Consider the following 27,767-nt stretch of genomic DNA (forward strand, 5'->3'; position numbering starts at 1 on the left):
TTCATATCTAACAGCTAGCCTCCGACACATCAATTGAAACCAGTTCACTCGTGTTCGTGTCATGTTTGGGGTGATCCTAAGGTTTCGAACCCCTAGGAACGGGAAGTCGGGGGTTTGATCATGACTCAGTGAGAAAGCTTCCGGCTTCTCCCAAATTGAGTTTTGCTCAAGCACATGCGGGTGACTCCGAGATCTTCATGAGCAACAATATGCGAAAATTGCAGTTCGTTGTCAACATCTCCGTTGCGCAACGGAAGGTCTTTATTCACCGCCGGCCTCTTGTATGGATGGGTTTACAAGTCTGGGATTGCGTGGTATTCGGCTTGAAAGGTCATGAGAAAACAGGCCATCGATACTCATTCAACATTCCAAGTCTCAAGTTAACTTTTCGTGGTTGAATACGCAAACTCTGAGCCGGAGAGGCCGGCAACTTCCACGCCGACAACGCCGATATGGAAACACGGACGGACGATTTGAGAGTTGAGCGATATCTATGATGCAGAAAGTGCGAGCCATTGACATAGAACGCATGCAAAAAATGAATACACAGAGCGAATTAACTCTCTTATTGTCATTCACTGAAACCCACAACTCTCTGGATCGCATGTCTCTAACTCGAAAGATCGAAGACTATTCCGTAACTCGGGCTCCGAAGGTGGCCGAATTGAGAAAGTGGGGCCGCAATCCGGTCCCGAAAGCGACACGCAAGGTCGGCAGCGAAGGTCATTCTCATTTGCAGTGTAGATAAGCTCGGACGAAAATTATTGGCGTAGATATTCAGCATGGACTTCTTGTTGCATTCCAAGCATCGGCAATGCAACAGGACTAAGAGCTGAGCTAAGACATATTACGTTGGCGGCGATCGCTCCAGGAACTCAAGTGAATCGTCACCTGAACTACTGTTGAAAACCCCTGCTTCCTTCAACTTCCTCCGAAATTTCAATCAACTGTTCCACGAACTTCTCCACCTCGGTTATGATCGCAGAATGGCCCCCAGGATTACGCAATAACCTCTTTAAGTTCGGAATTGTGGATGCGATCTTCTGCTGAAGAGCTGGCGAAAGGCAAAGATCTTTCTCGCACAAGATGTAGTAGGTCGAAATATTCAAATCTTCCATGCAAAATGTGACAGGTCCAGCGAGAGCCGCCAATGACTGTGGCTCCCACATAGCCATGTACTTATTAGCCATCTCTTCTGACATATCAGGCTTGTAGAGAACGTCTTTGGCAGCCGGTTTGCCCACCACAATTCTATTGGTAACGCTCGTGATATCCAGCTCAGAAGGTATAATATCAAAAGCTCCACCACCTCTTGCCGCAGGTACGACTGCCGTGATGAAGACGACAGCAGCGATACCGCCTCTCTTCCGTTTTGCCTTTCGGTCTGCCGTAGAAAACCCTTGCACCGCCGCCACCATGGGTGTTCCACCATATGAATGCGCGACACAGAGAAATTCTCGCCCCTCTTCCAAGTGCGGGGATAGCTCTGACTGGATGTTGCGGGCGTCATCGTCCATGGTGATGGTCGGGTCGGTGCCGAGACTTGGATGACGGACAGCAATTACCGGGAAGAAACCGGCGGCTTCTAGATGGGCCTTGGCCGGATCGAAACACGTCGGTGTGTGGATTCCGCCGTGGGCAAGCAAGATACCCAGCTTTCTCGGAGCTGCGGTGGTAGACATAGCAATAATAGACGTGCCGTCGGGCTCACTGCCGTCTTTGTCGCGGGATCGCCGATGAAAGGTATCAGGTTGTTGGGCGAGTCAATGAGATGGCAGAAAAGCTTTAGTGGCTGTGTGATGCTCAGTCCTTTTGAACAAGTAGGGAAGAGATGGTTTTATTAGGCACTGGCTTGGACAGCGCTTAAGCTGATGAACGTGCTGTCAGAACCATTTGCCATGAATATGTTTGTCTTTGTTCCGAATATGGCGCGTCCCGTGTCTATCATGCAGGGGATTGTTGGTTCCAAAGATGACTGCGGACCAGGGTTACCTTTGAGCCCTATTTCGGGCTGCGTCTCTGTCATTAAGATCAGCAGGAGATTGAAAAACCATTGAAAGATGGTGAATTCTGACCGTGCCGTTATTTTGCTATTTTACATGTCGTCAAAGTGCAAGCAATTCAACTTTGCGTGTTTCGCTGCACCTCTTCTGCCATATAAGTCAGACTCGGACGATTTGAACACTTGATGTATGGCCCAACCGCTGAGGTTTTCTCTAATAGACAACCAGTTAGCAACTTTGCCCAGATTGCGCGAGGTTGTCCGAGTCTTCAGCCCTACAATTGTGGTGACTGGTTTCGCCATTGACATTGAAGATCAGGCCTGCCTTGACTTCATTTTGTCTTCTTGTCCCAGTTGGGCTGAAGAGTGCTGTTTACAAATCTGCTTGAAATGTCGCGCTGTGACAAGGGCTTTGATTGGGTTTCTGTGCAGTCTTTTTGCGAGACAGCCAATGCGCCTCGCCCTACTGATCATGTGCTCCTGGTGCCCGTTCCAACAAGAAGCTGCACCATCTCACCCTGTCATCGCGTACCGACGTCCAATGGGAGCCTGACAAACGAAATGGTTTCTTGTTGGGCCACACCAACCCTGTAAGCATGTGGCAGTCAAGACGGGGTGATGGCAAACCGACCCTAATCCAGACTTCAGAACCGATCGGCCCCCTTTCCTTAATCGGAGCCAAAAGGCGAATCCTGAAATGCGATGAGCGTCTAAAAGACATGGTCTTCCTCGAGTCACCATCTTGCTGATATGATATCTCCATTGTCAATTCGACGCCCCTCTCATGATGGACATCGATTCAAGACCTTCGAGAGAAAGCGTTGCGTGGGCTCTGATAGTTCCGCACGCAATACTCAGCGTTGTTGCCACCGTCTCGGTAGGCGCCAAACTGCATTTTGGCCGCGCCAGCGGATCCCGTTTTAGCGCTGCAGATGGTATTTGCCTTGCAGCGTTGGTAAGTACGATACGCCCTCAGATTCTTGTACTTTGACTGACGGAGATTGGCGTTGGAAGTTCTCCAATCATGCGTTTCTTATCACCGAAGGGGCTTGTAAGTGTTCAGCTTCATCCAACAAAAGAAAAATTGGGGTCATATTCAGACTAACGATTCAAATCAGCGGTTCACTTTGGTCTTGGAAAAGACTTAGCCACAGTTGGAGCTAACTATCCTGGCGGCATACCCCCTGTGTTGAAAGTATGTCATTTGGCACCTCTGATTCAAAATCTTGTGGATCACGGAATATTAAAAGTATTCAGGGCATCACCGCCATGGGCATCGTATACGGCATAGCATGCCCTCTCTCCAAACTTGCGGTCTTTGCTACGTACTTTCGACTCTGCGCAAGTTGCAAAGGACTTCGGATTTGCGTGTGGATTCTGTCATTCATGGTATTAGCATGGGGAACTGCCATGATTCTTGGCACATGTCAGTATGATCGCCGTCTGCTGTGATTGCAATCAACTAATTTTGAAACAGTATTCAAATGCACGCCTGTCCAAGGGTTCTGGGACAAGACTGTTCCAAGCATTTGCTATATACGCACCGAGGTTGGCATTGCTACCCCAAATATCTTCATTAACGCGTTCGCCACTGCGCTACTTCTTATGGAAGCTTTCTGCCAGTTGGAGTTTGGAAGAGAAAGAAATTTGGCAATGGCGACAATTCTGTTGTTTGGCACTGGGTAAGTGACCCAGAGTCGCCTTTGCGTTGACCGGAACTCACATGACTGACAATTTGTTTGATTCAGCATTGCGGCCGCTTCCATCGTTCGCCCAGTCCTTTTCCATGTCTACCGCCTGGGATCTGGTGCCAGCAATGGCGGTAATGCCACCAACATCAGCCGAGTCATCGTTTACCCATACATCGGGTCATGCGTTGAAACATGCCTGGCCATCATTGCCACCACTCTCCCTGTTTGCGCGCAAATATTGAAACGATGTATCTGCAGTAATTCCGAAGAATTCTCGGGTTCAAAAAGCATCGATTGTACCAGCCAAAGATCCGGACACTCAAGGAAGGCACACAGCGTCAAACCTTCTACCTACTCAAACAGTACTCGCATCACCATAGGCAACACTTCCAAGGCCCGCAATACGGGCGGTGTCTTAGCAGCTGCTTGTGGTAAACACAAGCGAACCAGGGAGCTAGGCAGTGATGCCGACATTGAGGGTTCGTTTGAGAGACTAGAGGATGGACCGCGGAGCTCACAGGCATCCACAGAACAGCTGTACTCTGATAGTCGAGAACTGGGCAACATGGAGGGTATACAGGTCCAGCGCGAATTCCACATACAAGTGGACCGTGAGTCGAGGGTAGTGGCTGATGATATTAAGAATTGGGTGGTTGGTGATATTGCTTTGAAGGAAATATCAACTGCTGGAAAGAGATCGGATACATGTACTGAGCGAATAGCTTTGCGGTCACCTCTGTAATTGCACCTTTTTCCCTCAGTCTTTAAAACTTCGGAGCATGAGTCTTTGCTTTGATTTCAGACCGTGGAGATTTCAACCCCGGCAAGATCGCTGTAATGCAAGCTTCTCTTTGATTTCCATGCAACATGATGATGATATGCTTTTACTGGATGTTTATCTCCTTCATTCATTGGATTCATAAAATAACTCAGAATGACATTCGTGTGTGTAAAGAGATTAATTATAGATAGACCTAGGTAGCCGAACTAAAAAAATCCAACTATTGGACCTTCAGAACTACGAAACGAGCGGACGCTGGAAAACTCGAGGGCATCCGTACGAGAGAGTTATTCAGACGGTATAACCGAAGAAAAAGAAACGAAATCATCTCCTTGCAACCCATGTATCAGCACACAGCACGTCTTTCCGAGTGCCTCGCGCTCTCTACGACGCCGGAATCGCGTCTTCCGCACAGTTGGCGAGAACACTCTTGGCGCCACTCAGCTTCCGAATCCCGCCCTGTGAAGCGCTGTCGAAGCAACGGTCGTTCTTTGCTCCCTTCATCCACCACGTAGTGGCCGTTCCCTTGCAGTCGGCATCGCTCCAGAACTTGAGCACACACGTCTGCCCGCTGGGGTCGTACACCTGCGCCGTGATGGTGCTGGCCGTGGGTATATTGTGGCACTGACCAGGCGTGATGAGCGCACCGAGCTCAACCGAGTTGCGGCAGCCGGACTCGCGGAAGTTCGACATGACGAATTGTACGCTGGTGCGCTTCGAGATCTTGCCGGCCTCAGCTTGTATTTCGGACAGGCCTGGGAGTGCCGAGACAGAGGTGGCTAGAGCGACGAGGAGCACGGCGAGTTTCATGTTGGCGAGCTAATGGATTCGTTAACCTTTCGAGCCTTGAATTCAGATGGTCTGCAGATGATGTAGACTTACCATTTTGACGATGTTGTGTATCTGGAAAGCATGTCAATGTAAGCTGTGTTGGCCTGGAGTTGATTGTCTGTTCCAAGAGCTGCTTGTTCTTGCTGGATGCAGTGTGATGGAATGAAGCTGGAGGTTAAGCAATGGAACACTCTCTCTCCCCTTTTGTAGTCTTCGTAATTGTGTGCTCTCTGCTGTCTCATACAGAAGAGACTGTTCGTATTCGCTCCAGATTCAGGTACAGGCACGGTAACAGATGTTCTTGATAGCCTATTGAGGTCGCTTGTGTCTCGTGTTCTGGATACAGGATTGGTGGAAAAACATAATCTCGGGGAGATTCAGATACACCTGTTGCAACTTGCCAGCTTTCAGCTTTGCGAAAGAAGTCAACCGCACGGTGGTATTGCGGCTGATATCATTACGACTTGACATCCTACACTGAGCACACCAGTCGTAATTTTGGTACAAACGTCAACCTACATCGTGCATGTTTACTTGGGTGTCTTAGACATAGCTTACTCTTCCTCTCTGCGTGAAAAACCTAACACGAATTTGATGGAGCATTCTAAAGAATAATAGACTAAACGTGAGTCCAAACTCCACTACGAGGCCAAAGGAGACGACTGCATATCGAAGAGGGTGCAGACAACAAAGGACAATCAAGATCCACGTCAAGTCACATAATCAATAGAGCTTTCTTAGGTTTAAGCGCCACGAGTGAATGTGTGAAGCACAACAAGTATTGCTAGAAAGTAGGCTATCATTACCAGCTGAAAAAGCAAGGTGAAACCTAAAGCTTAAGAAATCCATATCATCTGTTCGCGAAGCAAACACCAGCCAATCTAAACCCGACTCTGGCAAGCAAATAGCCTAACAGGTGCATATTTTCCCACACACCTCGAATGAAATGCGTCCTCAACCTTTTGTCCGCAATACTAGTGCCTGCAGCCGATGGCGAGGTTCCGTTGCTCTATATGTCGCTTACTCGGCCACATGTCTTGCATGGACCTGGGGAAGGCGAAGCCAGACCCGCCAGAGACGCGAGATTCCTTGCTGATCCTCAAACTAGTTGTCTCTATAAAAAAAAAGAAGGAATCGGGTGTATGCAAATAATATGTCGCAAGACCGACCATACGTCTTATTCAGACTAGGCAACAAAGCACCCATTTCCATTGTTGGCGCATCAAGTTTGAGCATCGAATACTAGGATGTGGACTCGACTCAGTTTCGTCATCACAGACTCAATGGGGTTACTCGAGTGTTTATCTCCAAATTTTCCTACGACAAATCCTCCTCTGCTGTGCCAATGTGCTCCAAATTTCGCTCGATGCTCACTTGAATTCCAAGAAAACGTATGACATATGTTCGTGATCTAACTATGCTGGCTGACGGATGTAAGAATAGCAACTCCAATTGCGCGTTTTCTCTTGCAAGATCGCAAACCACGAGCTTGACATTCGTTCGCATCACTACACCGCCGCTCAGGACACTTGTGGCCATCGTCGTTGCCGTTACCCGAGAAAGAGTGTATTACCCGCTATCAGCGGCTACACCCCCCGGCAACGATCTAGCTTATCATATCGTGGACTCCTCATAAATCCCAACACCTAACTCGACAATCTTCCAAATCGGCAGTTCTTATCGGCCAAGCTAGGAGCTAGAGCTCCCAAAAGAGATAAGCTACCATGCCGAGCTTCGAATTCCCCTATCGTTACATTCGGCTCCTAGCCTTTGGTCAGAGGCAAGTTTTGGACCCTTGAAGTCGAAGCTTATCTCCGACCCCGGGATAACAAGAGTATTGACCAGAATGCAACTCTCGACATATTGGCCGGCATTCTCTCGTATATAAAAACAAACCCCCGACCCACCGCTATTTTATCCAGAGAAAGCTTATTGCGACACATTGCGAGGTCCTCCGTGAAGGCCAACAACACCCCTTTTTCTGTTTCGCCCTCGCAAGCAGGACATCATGGCGCCTCCCGCAACCGACGACAAAGTCAGCCCTCACGTATCCGACGGCCAGGCCGACGTCGCTTCGACCAAGGGCGAGATCGAGGAGACCCACGATGTCTTTAGACAGACCGAGGATGGCGTCCAGTTTCGGACGGTCAGCTGGCAGAGGGCCACGATCATCTTCTGCAAGATTCAGTTCGCGATGAGCATTCTGAGTGTTCCGGGAGCCTTTGCGACGCTGGGAGCTGTTCCGGGTGCCGTGTCTCTCGTGGGATGGCACGCCCTTAACACATGTATGACGGTCTCCCTAAGCAATCGCCATCTCTTCGAATCAGACTAACACGAATGATCCAGACACGGCCGTTATCTTGGGAGAATTCCGCAACCGCCATCCCGAGTGCCACAGTAAGCTACCCATGCGAACATCCCCTCTTCCTCTCTAACATCTTTCCTTCCAGCCCTCGCCGACATGTGCGGCCGCCTCTGGTCCCGCCCCGGCCGCGAGCTCGTCGGCCTCCAAATCCTCGTCGCGCAGGTCCTCATCTCCGCCGCAGGCATCGTCTCCATCTCCACCGCCTTCAACGCCGTCTCGTCCCACGGCACCTGCACCGTCGTCTTCACCCTCCTCGGCGCCATCCTCATCACCGCCTTCTCCTCCGTCCGCACCTTCAGCAAGCTCGGCTGGCTGACCTGGCTCGGCTTCACCACCTTCTTCGTCGCCGTCTTCGTCTTCGTCGTCGCCGTCACGAAACAGGACCGCCCCGCCGTCGCCCCGCAAACCGGCCCCTTCGAGCTCGGCTGGACCGCCGTCGCGCACCCCACCTTCGTCGCCGGCATCACCGCCAGCGCAAACATCTTCATCAGCAACAGCGGCTCGTCCATGTACCTGCCCGTCATCTCCGAGATGCGCCGGCCGCAGGACTATCGCCGCGCGGCGCTGGTGACTGGTGGATTGGTGCTGGCCATGTATCTCTCCTTCTCGCTGGTGATCTACCGCTGGTGCGGCGTGTGGCTGGCCACGCCGGCGTTCGGCAGCGCGGGCCCGCTGTTCAAGAAGATCTCGTACGCCATCGCGCTACCGGGACTCATCATCGGCGTAGGAATCTATCAGCACGTCGCGGCCAAGTACATCTTCGTGCGGGTGCTTAGAGACTCGCACCACCTGCAGGAGAACACCCTCGTCCACTGGTCGACGTGGATCGGAAGCAATCTAGTACTTGGAATTCTGGCCTTCATCGTTGCCGAGGCCGTGCCGATTCTGAACTACCTTCTGGGTCTGGCGGGCGCCATCTGCTTCGCGCCGTTCAGTCTTGTCTTCCCCGCCCTGCTGTGGATGCAGGATTTTTCGAGCTACAAAAGAGGCAGCATGAAGCAGAAGGGTGCATATGGCTTCCACATTCTCATTGTACTGGTCGGCTTGTTCATGGTCATCGCTGGAACGTAAGTTTGCCCTACATGCCTTTTGAGACGGCAAGAAACTGACATGAATCTGTAGTTATAGCGTGGCCGTGTCTATCAAGGATGCCTATGCGTCGGGCTTAATTACGAAGGTCTTTGACTGCGCTGATAATTCGGCCACTATATCTTGATATGGAAAGCTTCTCCATTAAAATTCAGAATTTGACACGCGAGCATTTGTCACTAATGAGATTGAACGAGAGTATGAGCAAGGAATGAAGTATGTTAATCGGTAGAAGTACCAGTAAGAAAGATAATGCAAATATGTCCAGAGTCCTAAATACCTGTTCCGCCAACTATGCAAATCAAAATCAAACGCCGTTATATGCAATATCCCAATCCGAACCCATCACACCTTACTGCCATTTCCAAAAAGCCACGTCCCCGAAGACTTAGATGGGGCACTGGTCGCCCTTCTTGATGAAGAAACCGCCCTGCTCAGACGCAGTAAAGGTGACGTTGATATCAACATCCGCCTCGCCGTCGTTCGCAATCGCAAACTCAAACGCCACGTTGTCCGCGCAGGTGAAGCTGTTGATCGTGACGAACGTGTCCTCGACGACGACGTTGTTCTCGACCTTGAGCGGGGGGAACGAGCCGACGAGCGCACCGGTGGCGACGTTGCGGACGTCGAGGCGCGAGAATTCGGCGCCGCCGAGGTCGATGGGGAAGCCGGCGTTGAACTGCCCGATGAGGGAGCAGGGGCCCGAGGCGGAGGGCCCGACGGCGAAGGAGAGGACCTTCTTGACGACGACGCCCGAGGAGAGGTCGGCGACGCCGAAGTTGGCGTCGTTGGCGCCGATGCGCTCGCAGGGGGCGCCGGTCTGGCGGGCGGCGAGGCGGGCTGCGCGGGAGGAGACGGAGGCGGCTGTGGCAGAGCCAGCGGCCAGGGCGGCGATGAGGATGTTGGTGATCTGCATTTTGGCGGTGGATGGTTTGTGGGGTTGAAGTGTTGGAGAGTGTTGGTAGAGGAGCTTGGAAGCGTTGAATATTGGATTGAAGTGTTGTGGAGGTTGTTGTTGCTGATGATGAGAGAAGCAGACAGACTATTGACGAGGACGTCTTTCTCCTTTATAGATTCCCAGCCCTTGTATTCCATGACAGCCTTCTTCTGCTTCCATCACCCTGTAGCTAGACAGCTAGCCGGGAGGATGACGTCCAGCTGGGCGTTCGGGCTGTGTCCTCCTCCCCCATCAGCACCACCAGGCGCACAGCTGCCATCCCGAGAGACATCGTGGCAGAGTTCCCACTCCCGACCTCTCAAGAGGGCCCAGAGATTCGGGTAACGTGACAATCTCACCGACCCAAGCCTCTCCCGCCTCCGACAGGAAAAGTAGCTCAGCAAACGGCAGTCAGTCGACGTTAGCATGCATGCCCGTAGCACGGCCAGCGCCTCCCCGACGGGTTCGGGAGGTAGGTAGGCTAATGCAGTTTGGTCTCCACCTCCCAGCCTTACTGAGATCTGACGCTCTGTTGTTGATGGGGGGAAAAGGAAGTGTGCTCAGATAATCCGCAGCTAGCTGCTGTTGATTCCTCCGGCTCCGAGCTGAGGCGGGAAAGCCAACACCTCGTCCCAGCTTGCCAAGAGCTGCTCCGCCTCCGGGCATACCAGCCAGCTAGCTGCTTTCTTACAGATCAGCTAGAAAGCTCTCCGTCGTCCAAAATACTACCGCAGTCGGAAGCAACGCGAACCCGGGTATCTCAATTGCCGCGCTGACGCGCTTGCTAGACGCTAGCGCGATACACACGGTGAGAGGCGTTGTTCCCGCAGCTTCGCTGCCTTCCTTCCTTCCCCAGACTTTTCTAAATTTAAGCATGGCTGACGATTGGCGACCTTATATCGCGGATCCCACAGGAATGGAATGTGACAGCCCTTCTTGTCCCTTCTTCGGAGACATATGATGGTTGGAAAGGGTAAATGTCAGATTTGGACGTTCCATCAGCGCCAAGCCTAACTTAAGATCAGAGCAACCTCGATGAAGAAAAAGGGAAAGGCCCGCCGGATTGGACGAACGACCGCGCACACACAACACGTGCGGGGCGCAGCACTAGCGGGAGTGCCAGCAAGTTTTCCCTGCCTTCTGTTTTCTCCAACCTGGAAATGATGAGAGCAATCGCCTATTGGCGGAGGATCCGGATTGGTCGTGGTCATCGGACCGGGAAACCTGGTTTTTGGAAGGCTTCGTCCTGTCGGTTCGCGAGATATCCTTGCTCATGATGCGTGAGAGAAAGGATTCCAGAGAAATAAGAAGTATTTCAGGGCTGAGAAACATGTTGGGCTGAGTGTAGCTGAAAACAATGCGCCAGTCGAGGCTTCATGATCAAAAGGATACGAGGCTCTTGCTTGTTGGCAACTTTGGCCATGTGATGTCGCTTGCAGCCTGGTGCTTCCAAAGTGCAGATCCCTATGTGGCCTTGGAGAGCACTTGCGCAGGGTCAAGACCGACGATGCCTTCCTACGCCGCTTGGCATCTCTTTCATAGGACGGTATGTCGTATCCTTCGCTGCTGACAAGGCTCTCGAACGGCTGGAAGTTAGGCGAAAGGGTCGTCTCATGGATGAGATGAACTTGAACACAAGGTTTGCCGTCGTCCCTCGTTACCCAAATCGGGCAATGGGCTTGTCCAGCCTGCGACGACATCGTTCCGGGTTTCCGGCAGCGAGACATGCCGCGAATATTTCTGCCCTTAGGGATCCGTCGCGGGGAAAGGTCGTCACACAAGGGGCGCAGATCTGGAAGCCTCGTCGAATTGCTGCCTCGCTGGACCGACTGCTCGCGTCGACAAGTTCGGAGTAGTCTCGAGCGCAAAACATGATTGAATGCTTCAGGTATCATTTTGAACAGATGGCTATGCTAAACTTAGCAATCGAAAATTAAACACAGGAAAGGCAGCTGCGCGTATCCATGCCACTCGCTGGACGAGTCGAGGATGGCGTCGTGCTGACCAGGATCCGCCAATGTCTCACTCCTAGGTGTCTGAGCCGACCCGAACAACAGGCCGCACCGACCCATTGATAACAAGGAAAAAGCCTCGCCGCTCCTATGCTCGTTGTTGCTCGCCGCTCAGTTTGCTCATCTGACTTGCCATGCTCAGGCCGGTGCCTTTCCGTGTCTCGAGCGCCTTCGACCACCTCTTGTTATCCTGGATGGGCTTCCCTGACCCCGTCAGGCCCAGCACCTCCATCAACTCGGGTATTTCTGCGTGGTCTCGGGTGGATCGCATGCGGTGGCACCAGGTAACCTTCTTCTCTTCCTCAACGTAAACGCCGTCATCGCCGCCCTCTCCGTCAATGCCGTCTTGGCTGATGTCCTCTTTTTGCGAGTTTCGCATTGCTTGTTCGAGTTGTCGTTCGACGAATGGCGTTCCGACGGGGCTCATGAGCTCCACGGGCTCGAACAGGAACTCTCCGCCGACCTGCCTGTGGTCGCCAGATTTGGTGGCCAGGCCGGCCTTTACTTGCTTCAGCCCCTGGAAGACGCTCTCCGCGGCCGACTTGAACATCGACTTGCGCATGTAGGCTGGTCGCTCACCCAGGGCGAGGGTGCGTGTCATGCCCAGGTTGTCGAACAGGCGCCGCGTAGGGTCTGTGTAGACGGGAAATGGGCAGCCCGTCTCTTGGAGGTACATGTCTATCAGACCTGGGTTGCCGCAACCGACGACAGCGATAAAGGTGCTCATGGGCAGGCCAAGGAGGGCATCGGGTGTTATAGACTCGGACAGGGTGCGCAGAAATTCCTGGCAGTTCTAGGCAAGTTAGCACGAAATCAAGACACAGGCACGGTTGACGGTTGAGTTACCCCGCAGAAGAAATGGCGGACGAAGATGATGAGGACACGCCTTGCGACATTGCGTCCAGTGTAGAGGCTCTTGAAAGGGTGGCTCTTGCCATGCCTGTCCAGGACCACATAATTCTCAATCTTCTTCAAGGTCTCGGGGGAAGGCAAGTGGTTGTTAGTGGGGATCTCGCCCTCGAAGTCGACGGGTTTCGAGTTGTCGACTTCGATGGAGGTGCCGCGCGTGTCGCAGGCACAAGCACTCGTCGACGTCCTTGGTGATCTGGTACTCGTTGTCGTGGCGGTGTTAGGCGGCAAGTCTGCTTGTTGCCCAACCGGCTTCCTGTTCACCTTGAAGACAGCGGTCGTCGGCGCCGGAGCAGGCGCGTCCGATGGCTTCTGATCGTTCGTCGCAGCATGACCGTTTGGTGGAGATGCCCCATTCGCGTTCTCAGCTGCTGCGTCCGGACCTGATTCCGTGGTCGTGGGTGCTGGTTCGGATGCCGGTGCTGTCGTCTCTGCAGGGTCGGTTGTAGGCTTGGCGTCGCTGTTCGTAGGGACAGGATTGGCGGTCGCGGCCGCAGTTGGGGGATCTTGCGGCACAGTAGCCATGACGTCGTAGTCGGGTGGATTAAGCGGGATGGGATTTTGTGGTTTCGGGTAAGCGAATTACTCGGTGTCTCTCAGGGCGAAGAGTAGGTAAGCGTAGACTTTTATTTATGATGGCCAGTCGGCTGTAGAGATTCGATGGGTGGTAGAAAAAAAAAGTTTGGAAGCTGATCGGGAGAAGAGACGAAAGGTGGTCTGAAGGAGGCGCAGCAGCTGTCACTGCCAGGATTGCTTTCGTAATGGATTGTCAAGACGGTGGGAAGGGAAAAACGGAAGGGGTCGCCGCTGCGGCCAGAATCCAAGGCCTGGAAGGGAAGAGGGGAAAAAAAGGGTTCGGGTTGAATCAGGTTCTCAGCTGGCCGGGCTCCCTCTGCCGAGAAAGATGGCCAGGTTCTTGCAGTGCGGCACAAGTTCCCTGCGCCAGGCCCCTCGATAGCGATAAATTAGTGGTAGGTCAAAGCCGGTAGTGACACGCCTGTCGCGCGCGGCTTGCAGTTGGTTGGCGAGTGCAGGGGTTGGAATGGGGAGATGGGGAGATCAAGCCAGGAGTCCGAGGCATCGGTGTCGTAAGTCCCTCGACGATCAAGGGGGACGCGAGGGGATGGGGGGGCGAGATGTGTGTTGTTTGCCAGCGCCACCCTCGATGGGCTGAGTTGGAGTCTTGGAGATGAACTGGCGGTTCACCGTTGGGGGTAATTAATCAGTCAGGCCCGGAAATTGGGGCTTTCCTCTGTCTTGCCAAGTGGCCTAGACGCAATGGAACCTCTGCGGTAGACCTGGACAGACTGGCTCTTCAGGTAAGGTACACATGCATGGCATTTCGACTTCTCTTTGTGTGTTTCTTTCGCGATTTCGGCGCTGGAGGCCGCTGGCCTTAGCTCCTCCTCAGGGAACAGCACTGTTTCATTCGCGTATGAGGTCATGGTGGAGGCCCGGGCATATTTTGTGTCGTACCTTGTCAGGCAATGCCAGGGTACAGTCTTCAACTGTAATTGAGCCTCATTGCATGCAACACACACCACGTTTGCTGCATCATCCCAAGAAGACATGCAAATCACGATATCTCCCAAGAATTGAACTTGCATCTAGAGGACTCAAAATTGTCCCCCGTTCTAAGCCATCCAACGTCGGGCCCGTTCCTGTCTCGCACTAAGACCAGCGTTGAAATTGTCTCGGGCAAAGCCACTGACGTCCCCCTGGTCAGGTAAGGTACGAATACGTACTGCGGAGTCCCGCGACTCACCGCGGGTGCGTTGTCACTATTTTTACCACCGCCAGCCCCCAAACCACAACGAGCACTGTTCACCAAGCCTGGGTCCGGGGCTCTGGAACCTCCGATGAGCGCCCCTCTCTGGAGCTGCGGATAGATTGTGAACGGGGCCGGCGGGCTTCAGAGCCTGAAAGTGGGCCGCGAATGCGCTGTAACTTGTAAGCTTGATTCTGCAATGTTCTGGATTGGCTGCTTTGCTGGCCAAGCTTCTTCTGCGTTTGGTTGTTTCCTGCAATGGTGCACAAACCACACCTTGGCGTCGCGAAGAGCAAACAAACTCAGAGATCATTCCAACTCATATATGTCGCTGCTCATATTGCTGATTCAAAGAGTCTGAAAACCGTGATGGTCTTGTCTGGGTAACAAATGTAATTTTCATAGAATTTGATCGCACCATAGAGTTATTGGTACTGCACATTGGCTGATGTATGCCCACTCTGACTGTGTTGTAGAGAACCAAGGTTCTCAGTAGAGTCATAAACAGACCTCAAGTTTCTCAACTTAAACCATAGACATGTATGGCTCACCAACATCATGTTGCTCCGAAATAAAAATTCATAGTAATAAATACATCGCCTGTAGGCAATCAATCGTGGCAATCCAGTCAATTTCTTCATCCTCATCTTCATCCCCACAGCCGTCTTGACAATTGCCTTCCTCGACCACTCAACAACAAAAATCTCAATCACTCGCTCTTGCAACATGCTTTCGTTTTCCAAGATGCACATTCAAACTCCACAGCACGGCGCTCCCGCCGGCCAACCAGTGCGAGAGTCTCTCTACAATGCGTTCGACTCTAATATGAAGAAGATCGACCGCCAGGCCATCAGCCAGGAGTCGAAGATCAACAAGCGGTACGACGCCAAGAGAGCCCGTGCCGAGTCAAAATACAAGAACCCGGGTGTTTTTGACATCTGCATTCTCACCCGCAACCTCACTTCCAAGATGGAAAAAATTGAACAAGCTCGAGAACGGGCACTCCAGAAGCATCAGCACAAGATCAAAATGAAGCGCTTAGCACAGGAGGAGATACTCTCCAGTCTTGCTCATTCATGGTTGTACCGGCTTTAATGGACAGACTAAAATCGGAGGAAGTCGGCTCGACGTACAGAGACAAGGCCTCCCTTCATAACTTACTCAACATGTTTGCCAAATGCGTCGATAACAACACGGTCTCAATAACCATCAAGACTTCAACTACAACGACAACTAGAGGTCTACAACTACAACGACAACTATGGCTTCAATTACAACTATGGCCTCAATTATGACTACGACTCAGACACGACTCAAACACAACTACAACTACAATATAGTTTGAACTACAACTATGGCTCTAATAACGACCACAAACTTCAGCAAGCATCCACCAGCAAAGAGCGTGCATCACATCATATCAAACATTCAGGATGGAGCTGCTCCCAAGAGCGATGAGATCGCAACAGACAACGATGGTCTGACACATTCCAATGAGCACCATCATCGCTCCCGATTTAATCTTTTGACCCTGTCGATTACTACATCGATGGAGCAACAAAGAGAATTACGTACGAATTACGAAGCACGAATGACGAATTATGAATCACAAATTACGAAGCATGAATTACGAACTATGAATCACGAAAGCCGCCTAGAAGAATACATCCTTGAGGGTCAGAAAGATGAGGAAGATCTCATCTTTTTCAGAGGATAGAGACTTACACAGTAATTATTGTGAGGTTGTCAAGACTTTTACCACTCGGCACAACTTCAGACAGGTTACAACCGACCTGTCAACCTAAGAACACCCTTCAGCAAGGCGACTTGGTAATTTCGGAACAAAGTTTCCAGCAACAAAATTATCAACACACAACGGTAGCGCAAGGACACCCTGCTGGTCGGAACACTCAACAACCTACCCCTCGCTCTTACGCCTTAGGTTATCAAGTCCCCCGTCTCGCTGGCAGAAATCTCTTCCGGCATTCACCTCGCAGAAGCCCTTGGCAAGGGTCTCCCGCCCTGATCGGTGATCAACGTTTATTTTGGTTTTAACATCGGCGAGTTGGACGTGGGGAAAGATGGGGTGGGCGGGCTCACCGGACTGAGCTTCTGCAATAGCCCGCCCCACCGGAAACGCCGAGATGGTAATTTGCGGAGTGGGCTCCCGACACTTTAGATAATTTGATAGTCTTTACGATTAAATGATGAAAAGTCTCCGTTACCTTCGCGGTGCCCGATCTGGGCTTGTGATGTGAAGAAACATGCCGAATTCAGTTTTGTAGTGAGGCCTTTGCTAGTCAGGCGGTTGGAAACCGCTCTGAGACTCTAGACTAAGCCACCCCTCTGTCGCAACAGGTCACTTGTTACTTGGCACCGCTCTACCCACCTTTGGCGAAACAGCCAGAGCCTCACCTCCGGTCCGGAGTCGCTATTGTTCAAAATGAGAATTGAACGGTTCATCGATTCTCGCGATGATCAATAGTCAGAAGGCAAACCTTGCCCGGGGAAAAGAAATTCATATTCGGGGGACACCCGATCCCATCAAGCGCATGTTTATCGTGATAACCAGTATGCGCATGCCCGCGCGAACGCCTTACAAAAATCCCAAAAGAGTCGTATGTTCCAAATCCGTCATGCCAGCCGTGGGCTTTTCATCCAACCAACTCCGCTCGTCCGCGACCCGTTGTCTCTGGCCCTCTCAAATCCATTGTGGGTAGCCCGGCCTGTCGCTCCTCGTCGCAGCCATTCCTGGCATGCCAGGCTGCAGCGGAATCACCTCCGTCTCAACAGCATCGACCTCAACCTTTTGCGGCAACATCTCAATCTGTTGCTGCATCTTCCTCTGTTCCTGCTCCGCCAAGAGCATCTTCTTGACCCGGCGCATCTTGACCCAGATGTACACAGCGAGGGCGATAGTCAGGACGAATGTCGCCCCGAAGACGACGTTCTTGATGGTGTTGTTGCCGTTCTGCTTCTTCTCGACGAGGAGGACGCCGAGGTAGACGAGGATGATCTGCTTCGGGAGCGTCAGGAAGGTCGAGACGGCGAAGTGCCAGAACTTGACGTCACAGGTCGAGAAGACTGCCGTCGAGAAGTGGGACGGGATCACGGAGAATCGGATAATGAAGACGATCTGAGGGTAGTGTTAGAATTGACCGTGTGATACTCCCCGAGTGGGGGAAGACGTACCCAGAAACCACCATCTCTGGTCAACCGCGCGAGGGCGCCGTAGTTCAGGTTCGTCCTCTCCAGCTTCTGAGCCTTGCGTCGCAGTGTGTACTTGAATGCGAACCAAGTTCCAACTGTCGGATTGATTAATAACCGTCAGATGCCAAATGCAGAGGAGCCAACTCACTTTCACCAATGAAGGTTCCTGCAGCCACAATCGCAAAACCAATCCATAATCCATACACAACACCGCACAAAAGAGCGACGATCTCGTGTCCGAATAGCGGGGGAAACGAGATGAGAATCAAAATCGCAATCGGGATGAGGAATCCACCGGGAATCTCTCGAACCTTTTCGGAGAATGGTCTCAGTTTCTGCGACGTAGTTATTAGCAAAGAAATTCCGTGATCGTCTTCTTCGACTGCGCCACGTACCTCCACGACCTCGTCGTGGTGCAGACTGATGAAAATCGTAGCAACAAGAATGCCGATACCGAGGAGATGAAATGCTGCATTCAAAGCATCAGCGATAACGTCACACAAAATGCCCGCCATCAAGATCCCACGTACGGATGTATTTCGGTGTCAAAAAGATCTTTTTCCAGTTCAACGGTCGGTACTCAGTGAACTCCGGAACCTCGTCTTTCCTCTTGCCGTTTCCTCTAGCCATCTCGACGTCGGGCATGATACGATTTCAGGCCGACTTGTTGTGTGTTGATGGAATGGGGGGAGAGGCGATAAACTGCACGCACTCTCTTCTTTGACGCGACATGTACAAGCTCACTAGACATGCAAAGGGCCAAAGAGGTGCGACGGACCAACATGCATATTCATACAAATGAGGGACAAGGATGCCCACGGGCGCATATGGAATGGTAGGGAGACGGCGGGATCTGAAATCAATGCGAAACCGGAAAGCGGAACGCACAGCCACCAAGAGATCGGCCAAAAGAGGCAATAGTCAGTGCATATTATTCGCAGACGTCGTAGGCACTGGGCAGCGACAAAACCAAAATCGTTCCGGGGTTGCTCCCTGGAACGAAAAACCGTCAGCCGTTGGGGCGATGTGTCCAGCGGCCAACGGGAGAATCCCCCGCATACCTCTCTTCTTATTTGCTTTTGAGGTAGGCCGGGGGCGGGCATGTTAACCAACAGGCCGTACCCTGACGGACATCAGGAGAGAACGTCGGAGGGATAGACAGGGGGCGACTCAAGAGTGAGGCGCGGGCGGGTCCCAGTTCTTCTGACGATGTGTGGTAGTATCGAATTCTGAGAACGTCACGTTTTGTATGAAGCGCCCCGTTTCGCGCACGGCGCTGTATCACAAACATGACGAGTTCAATACCAAAGCCGCGAGTAGTACGAAGAAAAAAAAAAAAAGAGAGACAAAACCGACCAACCCCCACGTGGCAAGCCCGTTCCTAGCGTTTCAAACCTGGCCGATCTGATCCACCAAAACAAGCACTCTTCGGAGATCATAAATTCCCCGGCAGGAATGGCCTCCCTACAACGAACCAGGTTGCTTGTCTTAACCTGCCCTATTCCGATAAGCTTGAAAGAATTTCTCCTGACAGTTGAGGGAAGCAGATGCGACTTCGCCGACCGGCTGACGGGCACCATTTTGTTTGTCCAATGTTGATGCCGAGCTTGAGCTTGCGACGTGCGGCCCAATGGGTTCGAGTCGTCGGACACCATGACGGCACCGAGATGCCCGCTTATTGATGGTTGATGGACAGGGCCCATGGGTAGAGTTGCGGGCAGCGGAAACTTTCTTCATAGTGTTCCAATGCCATTAGCTGAGGTTGCAGACAGCACTGCGAGCCTGGTTCAGGAGACTCGGACGCGCCGGCGGGAAACGCGGCACATCAAGCTGGATCACAGTAAGCGCTTTCAGCTGCGGACTCACACTGTTGTTTCTGCGTTGTGCCAATAAGATGAAGACATTGATGGTACAACAGCGGGCTGTGAGGCCTGAGTGAGGACCAGCGCACGAACGCGACCAAAGGGACCAATACATAGACTTTCTGGGCCGCGGGTGCCAGAGCCTCATCGCGGCTGGGGCTGCGACCGTTCCCTCCCTGCTTAACGTTTGACCCAGCAGTTTCTAGCATAGCAAGCGTAGGGGAGGCAATGATGCCTTTTTTTGACTTGACGGCCTGTCTGCCCGCGCGGCGCGCGGAACACGTTGCCCCCCACCCCCATGAACTCTCGACATGCCTTTACTCTAGTATCTACCTGCGAAGCTATGCGATATGCTTTCTGAACGTCAGCAAGCTGTGCGGCTAAAGCTACGTCAAGGATTCTAATCGCCATAGCTTCTTTGGTTCTTCTGCCTATGGACGCCATGTTCCGACTCTGCAGATGTAAGTTACGGACGCTATCTTCCGAGCCGACATGTATGCATAGTACAGAAATTCTAGCCTTTAAAGGGTGGCACTAATGTTTCTTGTGAACTGTTGATCGCCGTGGCCAGGACCCAGCCCTCTGGGTTGACACTCGTATTGCTCGCAACTCTGAGCTTATGATCACTCGGTTTCGCTCCATCTACGTGGTGGGTGTCTTGTTGATTTGATGATGTTATGTCATTCGGAAAAATCAATATTACGCTACTTCACGCGCCCTCCATCAAAGCAATGTGACGCCGGTCAGATGCAAGTCCGATGGCATGCATCACGTCATGTACAGTCGACAAGATGCCAAGACATCCGAGCCACCCGATCTTGGTATTTGGAGGCGCAACGGGCCGTTGTGCTTAGCGCTGCAATGCATCCGACTATTCTCTCATGGACGAACAACATGCTTGACAAGCCAGACTTGCTGATCACTGCATATGGCCTTCCCCTGAGGTACCTTGGGGCGCAGAGAAAGTAGGACGGCGTACTTTTGATTCTTGTGTTCATCTATTTCTCCAATAAGGTATGGGCTAGGCAAGTTTGTTGCACTGATGGATGCCGTGCAAAAGCCATGTTTCCGTTTGAATTGACACTACCTTGACCGCAAAAGAAAATGCAAAAATTTAAGAGCACGTATTTCGGACCTGAGCTAATGAGATTGATTAGCCGACGATGTTGGTCGGTCCATGGGCCGGCCACTGGTCTCTGTTCGAGGTCGCATGCAAGCGCCGGGCAACCCACAACTTCTAATAATTGGTTAAGTACCCAACAAGAAAGATCAAGAGGCCTCCAGTAACTCGAATGCCAGGATGGTACCCTTAGCAAAACTGGAAGGTAATTACATGGCCTGATTCGCATCCAATTGCCAACGCCGACTCTCTTACAACGTAAGCGCCATTCCACGGCCGATATTCTTCGGGCAGCCATACTATTCTAACCGTATCTTTCATTATCCATTGCCCCTCAATATGGAAGCCCTGAAGCGTGGATTTGGAAATCCGAGCGAACGGCTTCCTAGAATCAAACCAATACACTGTTTCATTGTTTGTCGTTGGTGCCGTTAGGTCGATAGTACCAGTACTGGTGTGAAGTTCCGATCCTGATACGGAGAACCACTGTGCGAAATTTGGTATGGAGGGATATGGTGAGAAACTTGACGTTGAAAAGGTTCGTGATGAGTGAAGCCTCGGAGGGAGTTTTGCTTCACGTATGCAAAACTTCCACATGCATTGACCTGTGTTTGGGCACCGAATCTGAATAAAACTGTCTTCGTCAGGTCCACGAGAGTACGAGATCGCGAGCCTCGTCGCATCGCCTGAGAAGACCATTTCATTCACGGGCCCACAGCCATACAAATTTCTAAGATATGAATTCTCAATTGCATTCCATATCTTGACTTCAGAGCCATCTGTTGCGGCAAGAAGAATTTGATGATCTCTCGTAAGCGCTGCTGTTGCCGTTGACTTAACCCACGAACAAGCCCATGTGTCGGCAATGCGAAAACATTGCAGCCATCGGCCACTCCTCGTGTCCCAAACATCGACGATTAGCTGGCCTTGGCGAACTGAAATAGCTTTCTGGCCATCGATGGAAAAGTTGACGGATTGGACGGGTCCAGTCGACAAGACTCCGCGGCCATAGAAGCTGTCCGTCATGTCTGATCCAGTGTCTGCAAAGCATTGAGGTCAGTGGAGAGAAGTTGACAGTCTTAGTTTAAAAGTGCTTCTTTATCCATAAGTGTGCTCATAGCTCAAAGACCCAGCATGGGATTTGAGATTTGATTGTGTCAAATGACTCAAATCCATGGTAGACTGCGCATCCATTCAAGACTGTATTATCGAACCCAGATCGGTAGACTTACATTGAGGTGGATGCAGAAACAGGATTTCATGCCCTTTTTTTTGATGACGAAGGTTTGTGCGTTGTTGAAAGCGTACGGTGCCTTGATCTGAGACTATTGCAATGTGCTCGCCATCACTTGATATGGACAGCCCCGCAATCCTGTACGGGTGCAGCGTTTCAGTCAATAATTTGCCTGTTCTCAACAGCCAGGCTTTAATAGTCTTTTCGGATGATTGGGACGCAATTATTCCCCCATTGTGCGGCGACAGGCTGAATGAGGTACCTTCGGCTCCAGATTCAACGAAATCCGTGGCGGGGATCTTTATCTCGGTCAGACACTGCCCCGTAGATATTTCCCACAGCCCAATGCGCGTCTCTCGGACCCTGCTTGCGTCCCGGCGTTTCCACGAAATAGACCTGATCTGACATTCTTCAGGGGTATAAAGTATCGAAGCCAGTCTGAAACTGACATTCGGTTGCATATTTTGAAGGCAGTCGCCGGTTTCCGTATGCCATATCTTGATGGAGGCAGCTGCCGAGGCAAATGTGCAGCCATCTGGGGAAAACGCGATCGCAACAGCCGGAGAGCTGTGGCCGTTGAGTGTCAGAAGGCATTTGCCAGTCTCTATGTTCCAAAGCGTGACAATTGTGTCCTCGGACCCCATGACCAGATTACGGCCATTTGGTGAAAGGGCAATGCTGTTGATCTTTCCCGAGTGATATTGCAGTGTATGCAAGCAGCAACCCGTTTTAACGCTCCAAAGATTGCACTGAAATTTCCCAACAACAGCTGCCACTATCAGTCCATCGCAGGAAAATTTCACCTGCCCTAACCGCCCGTTCGATGGCCTGATGGTTCTCAAGCATTGGCCTGTTTTTGCATCCCATAGTTTCATGTCATCCAGAGATGTTGAGGCTAGAAAATTTCCCTCCGGCGAAAACACTAGTGTCTGGCATTGATCATGGTGTCCGAAGACTTGAATGCATGTGTCCCAATCTTCCTCCTTCACAAGTGGTTTGATGGCAATCCAAACCGGCACTTCGCGCAGGTATAGTCTCCTGGCCAGGCTTGTTCTTGGACTAAACAAGAGAACTGAGAGGTAAATTTGAAGGGGTGCCTTCTCAATTACATATCGGTATTGTTGCAGGAAGCGCAAAGCATCTTCAACCAAGGATGTCAGTTTCGAAAACCTGGCAGTGCACTATTTAAACATCAGCACAAGTCTCGGTAACTGGTATGCGAATAGTCAGTCAGTCACACCTTCAAAGCAGATGACAGTTTTTTCATACTCTCGACGCCTTCATAAACACTCCCCATGAGACATATAGCCTCAACCCAATGGAGAAAACAGTGCACGAAGAAGTATTCCATATGGCCAATTTGATGTTGTTCTATACAACTTGCCGTACAGAAGCGATTGATCCAATGTATGCAGGAATAACGAACAGGCGCCAGAGGGTCAGGTATCGGGGTTCGTACATCACCAATAAAGGTACCAGGTGTATCGAGGAGATAAATATTGCGGCGAAGTGTTGTTGACATAACTTGGAGAGAGTGCATCCAAATAAGGCCATGCTCGCAATTAGATCCCCCAAGCATGACCTTTTCATTAGCCGGATGGTCGAGAAGGAAATCCTTTGCAGACTGGTGTACAAAATAGACGGTATTGTTTCGGATTGTCAAAAAAGAGCCACACTGTCGAACGGCTTTCTCCAGAGATCGTGCGTCGTTGACGATAGTTTCCAGAGGCCCAAGAAGAGACCTCATTTCTGCGATGTCCACTGGGCGAAACACCACTGATGCAACCGCAAGGATTCTTCGAATCAATTGGACATCATTCGAGCTAAGGGCGTGATGCAACATCCGCGTGTACAGCACGTCCAAACCTGGAGGAAACTCGGCTAACTTCGATTCCACTTCCCAATCGTTGGTGTTGTTATCCGCAAGCTGTTGACAAACCAAAGCTGCCCAGAGAAATGTGCTGTGTGAATTTTTCACTAGAGTGCTGTGGACCAAGTCCCTCTTGGCAGCGGAATACTCGTGCTTTTGCGCTAACTGGTTGACTTTGTGTTCGATGAAAGCCACCACGGCGGCTGACACGGACTGTTCATTCAGCTCCAAGGAAACATGAGCTGCCTTCTGCGCGGCAGCTGCTATTCCACGCTCGATTGTCGGCCAGTTACGACTGGAAACAATGACTCTGACGGCTTTCGAAGATAGCAAGCGAATGAAGTCGAGAAGTCTGTCAACACCTGTAATGCATTCATCCAGTGCATCTATAACGATGACAGCATTCTGAAAGCTTTCGTTGGCTAGCACGCTGATGATCATGTCACACAGGGTTTCCCATCCATTTCTACTCTCAAACAATCGTCTATCGCAATAGTCGTAGGTCTCGCGCAAGTCTTTGACGAGCTGGGGCTTTCTCTTTAGTAAAAGGTACAGGATTCCGCGTAGAATGGCAGAGGCACTACTGAGGTCAGAATCGGTCGCTTGACAGAAGAAGTAGATGGGCTGGTGGCCCGAGTTCTCTTCGTTCAATTCGTCTATGATTCCGCAGAGAAGCATGGTCTTCCCTTTACCGGGATCGCCTCTTATCCAGAGCAGTCGATTCTGAAAGTCGTCTCGCCATCGCTGGAAGTCCACGTTGTTGAGGATCCAAAGATACGAGTCTTTAAATAGGCCGCCCTTTGTGCGCTCGATTCGGTCTTTATCTAGACGTGGGTCGCTGAGCTTCAGATCGATGAGAAATTGTCTGTCTTTGTCGCTAGAGTCGCTTGCTGCATGGTCTTTGCACTTAATCAGCGAAGTTTTCGTGCGGGAGGATAGGCGAACTTACGTATCGTGATATTCTCCGCGTTGTACTGGCTCCCATTCCCCACATTATTGTACTGTTTGCCCGAACTGGTGTTGTTAAGGTTCATTCTCGTAGTGTCCCACGAAGCGCATCGTGAGTTGCGTCGCGTTGATCAGTTCACAGTTCCTGTTCGGCTCTGGTGTGTTGAATGGTCTTTGCGCGGATTTGGCAAGAGGGCTGCGGAGAGGGCATCAGGTTCCTCTGGCCAGATAAGGTAATCTTGGAAGCGTACGCAGCCTGATCGGGCGGGGAAGAAAGTGGGAACGAAGACGTGTGACGGTGTTGGGCGTTTTTGGTATGTCAGATTTGATTGGAGGACTGCCTCAAAGCATGCCAATCAAGTCTGCCTCCGGGTGTGACGGGCGACGACTGGCTGACAAGTATATATCTTGGCTATGCGGGGCTGGTCTGTCTGTAGCCTTGTCTCTGTCCTCGTCCTGCCGTCGTCTCCTGCTGTTTGCATAATCAGTCCCTCTTGCTACAATAGCTTACGCTCACGATCAAAAGCCTCGGGCCGTTCGAAGCCCACCAAATGAAGGTGGAACATTGGGTCACCAAGTAAAACAAAGCTGGAACAACCCAGAAGCTCAAGAAGACCCAGCAGCCGAAAAGACCTGAGAGTCCTTACGCTGAGTTTGGGCTAAGAATCGCACAGCCCCTGCCAGCCTTCGCGATCGCATCAGAAGTGTGACGAAACTTAACACGATTGCAGTAACCAAAGGACGCTATTTACATTGCGTTCTCTGTTACCTAAATGTAACATCCTTACTCCTTGTGTTGGTAACCATGATAACCTACACCCGTCCTCAACACCGCGATGAGTTCGAAATCGCGGTGGTCTGCGCACTTCCTCTAGAAAGCGACGCAGTTTCGTTGATCTTCGACGAATTCTGGGGCGATGAAGGCGGACATGGACTCGGCCGGTCAGCTGGGGATCAGAACAGCTACACTAATGGCCGCATAGGCGACCACAACGTTGTTCTGGTCCACCTTCCCAACATGGGAAAGGTCTCTACCGCGGCAGCGGCTGCTGGACTTCGGTCAAGCTACACGAGGCTCAAGCTCGCAGTCTTGACTGGAATATGCGGCGGGGTTCCTCGTCTTGAAGGAGGGAAAGAGATCTTCCTAGGAGACGTCATTATCAGCCAGGCGGTCGTTCAGTATGATCTCGGAAGACAGTATCCTGAGAAGTTCATTCGGAAGGATACGACTAGCGACAATCTCGGACGTCCTAACCAAGATATTCGGTCTCTCCTCGCCAGTGTTCAGGGAGAATTTGGTCTGAATCGTCTTCAGCAACAAATGCTCCGGACTCTGGACCAAATCCAGAATAAGACAGCCGGTCACCATGTAGTCTACACTCGTCCACCGCCAACAGAAGACGTCCTCCTTGAGCCGGCCTACCTCCACCGTCATCACGACCAGTACAACTGTGGATGCGATGACAACGCAGCCTGCAACAAGGCCATGGATTCTTCCTGCTTGGATCTTCGATGTGCCGAAAACAGCGTCCTGCGAAGGGCACACTCGGGTGATTCACAATCGCGAGACCCTCGCATCTTCTTTGGACAAGTCGCTTCAGGAGACACAGTCATGAAGTCCGGAGAGCGTCGCGATAGCATCGCACGGGAGCACAACGTGATAGCATTCGAGATGGAGGGCGCCGGCGTTTGGGACCAAGTTCCATGCCTAGTCGTCAAAGGAGTCTGCGACTACGCAGATAGCCACAAGAACAAAGTGTGGCAACCTTACGCCGCGGCCGTGGCCGCGGCTACAACCAAGGCTCTTCTTGGGCTCTACCCTAGAACCGACAACCTGACGCAACGCTCTGCCGCCGAAGACGGTCGACCGCCCCCCGTCACAAACAATTTCAACAGTAATGGAACCGGGTCTCAATACAACAACACCGGCAACGGTCCTCAGTACAAGAACACTGGAGGGGGGAACCAATTCAACGGGACCAACATGACCTTCGGGAACTTTACCAGGTAGAGTGTAGTAGGATCGAGGCAGCGAATCAGAGTTCGACGAAGAGACAACTTAGAAGACGATGTATTTATGGTGTTGGGAACGAAAATATCTAGCACTACAACAGGAAAAGGGGCTCAGACGATAGCACAGCTAGGTATTGGAGTTGGCAAATGTCCACTTTGAAACGCTTTCGTGACCTCTGAGGTATTTCTTTCGAGGTTTATTATTACTACTTAGCTTGAAACTGTGCCAAAAATTTCGATGTACGAGCCATGCGGCCCATGTCGTCGAAATACTTCTAGAAACGAAGCTGATACAATCTATCCCGCCCATACGAAGCAGCAATACTTCTACCCAAACCGACTCAGGGGAATGCGACTGTCCTTTAGCGAACAGCGATCCATCTAATGAAAGGGCTAATTCCACATGAGAGTAGCTCCGCAGTTGATACATCTGCCCAATGAATGTTAGTCCACGTGGATCACTCTAGGAACCTGACAGATTGCCCGACAAGAACAGCTCGAGACTCACCTTGACGTGTTTTGTCGGTCCTCAGACTCCTCAGCTGGACAGTGGCAGTAATAGCAGAATCTGACTCCCATGTCTGTTAGCGTGGCAAGCGTCTGCCGCTCCGCCTCCTCGACCGCCGGATCCACCCTTGCCCGACTTTGCTCGCAGGTCTCGCCTGGGTGTACCTTTCGTTTGCAGATCATGCAAGTCCGCTTTTTGCAGCTGCAACGGGCAGTTTTGGCGGTCTCGTTACGTTCGTGATGAGGAATGTATCGTCGGCACAAGGTGTCGTGGCAGTAGATTGCCTTTCGTTCTTGGACGTCGGTTGCTTCGGAGACGAGCCTTTGGTAGCGTACGCACTCGTGTGGAAGGAGGAGTTCTTCGGCCCACGCATCAACAAACCCTGATTCGCCGCTGTAAGCACAGTAGGGCTCGATGCAATTTGGCTTGAGAAATGGCCGGATAGAGATGGAGGAGCGGAAGTATTTGGTGACGCAGTTGCGACAGAACTTCGTACCACAAGGGTGTTCCAGGACACGGGCCGGTCGGAGTTCTGCTTTACAGATGAAGCAAGTGTTGAGAATTACCTGTTGGTCATGCATGTCGATTTGAAGCATTTTGATTAATCGCTTTTCTTT

The 27,767-nt window shown here is 51.5% G+C and overlaps 11 protein-coding genes across 11 annotated transcripts; 4 read left to right on the forward strand and 7 right to left on the reverse strand.

The window, feature by feature from the left end:
* Window positions 1–896: 896 nt before the first annotated feature.
* Window positions 897–1,682, reverse strand: MES7 (Methylesterase 7; the record flags this gene model as incomplete). The annotated part of the gene is made up of 1 exon (XM_032033446.1): window positions 897–1,682. The coding sequence occupies one exon, from the start codon at window positions 1,680–1,682 to the stop codon at window positions 897–899; it is 786 nt and encodes a 261-aa protein (XP_031887221.1).
* Window positions 1,683–2,789: 1,107 nt separating this feature from the next.
* On the forward strand, window positions 2,790–4,407 carry CGGC5_v015891 (uncharacterized protein; the record flags this gene model as incomplete). Its single annotated transcript, XM_032033447.1, has 8 exons — window positions 2,790–2,957; window positions 3,017–3,053; window positions 3,121–3,197; window positions 3,260–3,428; window positions 3,480–3,684; window positions 3,751–3,824; window positions 4,074–4,304; window positions 4,367–4,407. The coding sequence occupies 8 exons, from the start codon at window positions 2,790–2,792 to the stop codon at window positions 4,405–4,407; spliced, it is 1,002 nt and encodes a 333-aa protein (XP_031887222.1).
* A 451-nt stretch (window positions 4,408–4,858) lies between these two features.
* Window positions 4,859–5,359, reverse strand: CGGC5_v015892 (uncharacterized protein; the record flags this gene model as incomplete). Its single annotated transcript, XM_032033448.1, has 2 exons — window positions 4,859–5,293; window positions 5,357–5,359. The coding sequence occupies 2 exons, from the start codon at window positions 5,357–5,359 to the stop codon at window positions 4,859–4,861; spliced, it is 438 nt and encodes a 145-aa protein (XP_031887219.1).
* Window positions 5,360–7,313: 1,954 nt separating this feature from the next.
* Window positions 7,314–8,886, forward strand: mtr-6 (N amino acid transport system protein; the record flags this gene model as incomplete). Its single annotated transcript, XM_032033449.1, has 4 exons — window positions 7,314–7,590; window positions 7,652–7,702; window positions 7,756–8,737; window positions 8,793–8,886. The coding sequence occupies 4 exons, from the start codon at window positions 7,314–7,316 to the stop codon at window positions 8,884–8,886; spliced, it is 1,404 nt and encodes a 467-aa protein (XP_031887220.1).
* Window positions 8,887–9,147: 261 nt separating this feature from the next.
* On the reverse strand, window positions 9,148–9,675 carry CGGC5_v015894 (uncharacterized protein; the record flags this gene model as incomplete). The annotated part of the gene is made up of 1 exon (XM_032033450.1): window positions 9,148–9,675. The coding sequence occupies one exon, from the start codon at window positions 9,673–9,675 to the stop codon at window positions 9,148–9,150; it is 528 nt and encodes a 175-aa protein (XP_031887217.1).
* A 2,121-nt stretch (window positions 9,676–11,796) lies between these two features.
* On the reverse strand, window positions 11,797–13,142 carry aaed1-1 (Thioredoxin-like protein AAED1; the record flags this gene model as incomplete). Its single annotated transcript, XM_032033451.1, has 2 exons — window positions 11,797–12,501; window positions 12,555–13,142. The coding sequence occupies 2 exons, from the start codon at window positions 13,140–13,142 to the stop codon at window positions 11,797–11,799; spliced, it is 1,293 nt and encodes a 430-aa protein (XP_031887218.1).
* A 1,987-nt stretch (window positions 13,143–15,129) lies between these two features.
* On the forward strand, window positions 15,130–15,480 carry CGGC5_v015896 (uncharacterized protein; the record flags this gene model as incomplete). Its single annotated transcript, XM_032033452.1, has 1 exon — window positions 15,130–15,480. One exon carries the CDS (start codon window positions 15,130–15,132, stop codon window positions 15,478–15,480), a length of 351 nt encoding a protein of 116 aa, XP_031887215.1.
* A 1,606-nt stretch (window positions 15,481–17,086) lies between these two features.
* On the reverse strand, window positions 17,087–18,240 carry TVP38 (Golgi apparatus membrane protein TVP38; the record flags this gene model as incomplete). Its single annotated transcript, XM_032033453.1, has 5 exons — window positions 17,087–17,521; window positions 17,578–17,690; window positions 17,744–17,930; window positions 17,991–18,064; window positions 18,126–18,240. 5 exons carry the CDS (start codon window positions 18,238–18,240, stop codon window positions 17,087–17,089), a joined length of 924 nt encoding a protein of 307 aa, XP_031887216.1.
* Window positions 18,241–21,599: 3,359 nt separating this feature from the next.
* Window positions 21,600–22,455, reverse strand: CGGC5_v015898 (putative WD repeat-containing protein; the record flags this gene model as incomplete). The annotated part of the gene is made up of 3 exons (XM_066153342.1): window positions 21,600–21,617; window positions 21,810–21,902; window positions 22,261–22,455. 3 exons carry the CDS (start codon window positions 22,453–22,455, stop codon window positions 21,600–21,602), a joined length of 306 nt encoding a protein of 101 aa, XP_066007128.1.
* Window positions 22,456–22,954: 499 nt separating this feature from the next.
* CGGC5_v015899 (Vegetative incompatibility protein HET-E-1) lies at window positions 22,955–24,715 on the reverse strand (the record flags this gene model as incomplete). Its single annotated transcript, XM_066153343.1, has 4 exons — window positions 22,955–22,992; window positions 23,052–23,089; window positions 23,698–24,580; window positions 24,631–24,715. The coding sequence occupies 4 exons, from the start codon at window positions 24,713–24,715 to the stop codon at window positions 22,955–22,957; spliced, it is 1,044 nt and encodes a 347-aa protein (XP_066007225.1).
* Window positions 24,716–25,434: 719 nt separating this feature from the next.
* Window positions 25,435–26,640, forward strand: CGGC5_v015900 (uncharacterized protein; the record flags this gene model as incomplete). The annotated part of the gene is made up of 1 exon (XM_032033457.1): window positions 25,435–26,640. The coding sequence occupies one exon, from the start codon at window positions 25,435–25,437 to the stop codon at window positions 26,638–26,640; it is 1,206 nt and encodes a 401-aa protein (XP_031887362.1).
* Window positions 26,641–27,767: the final 1,127 nt, after the last annotated feature.

The sequence above is a fragment of the Colletotrichum fructicola genome, assembly GCF_000319635.2.
Source record: "Colletotrichum fructicola Nara gc5 chromosome Unknown KSG_Nara_v1_contig10, whole genome shotgun sequence".
Classification (NCBI taxonomy): domain Eukaryota; kingdom Fungi; phylum Ascomycota; class Sordariomycetes; order Glomerellales; family Glomerellaceae; genus Colletotrichum; species Colletotrichum fructicola.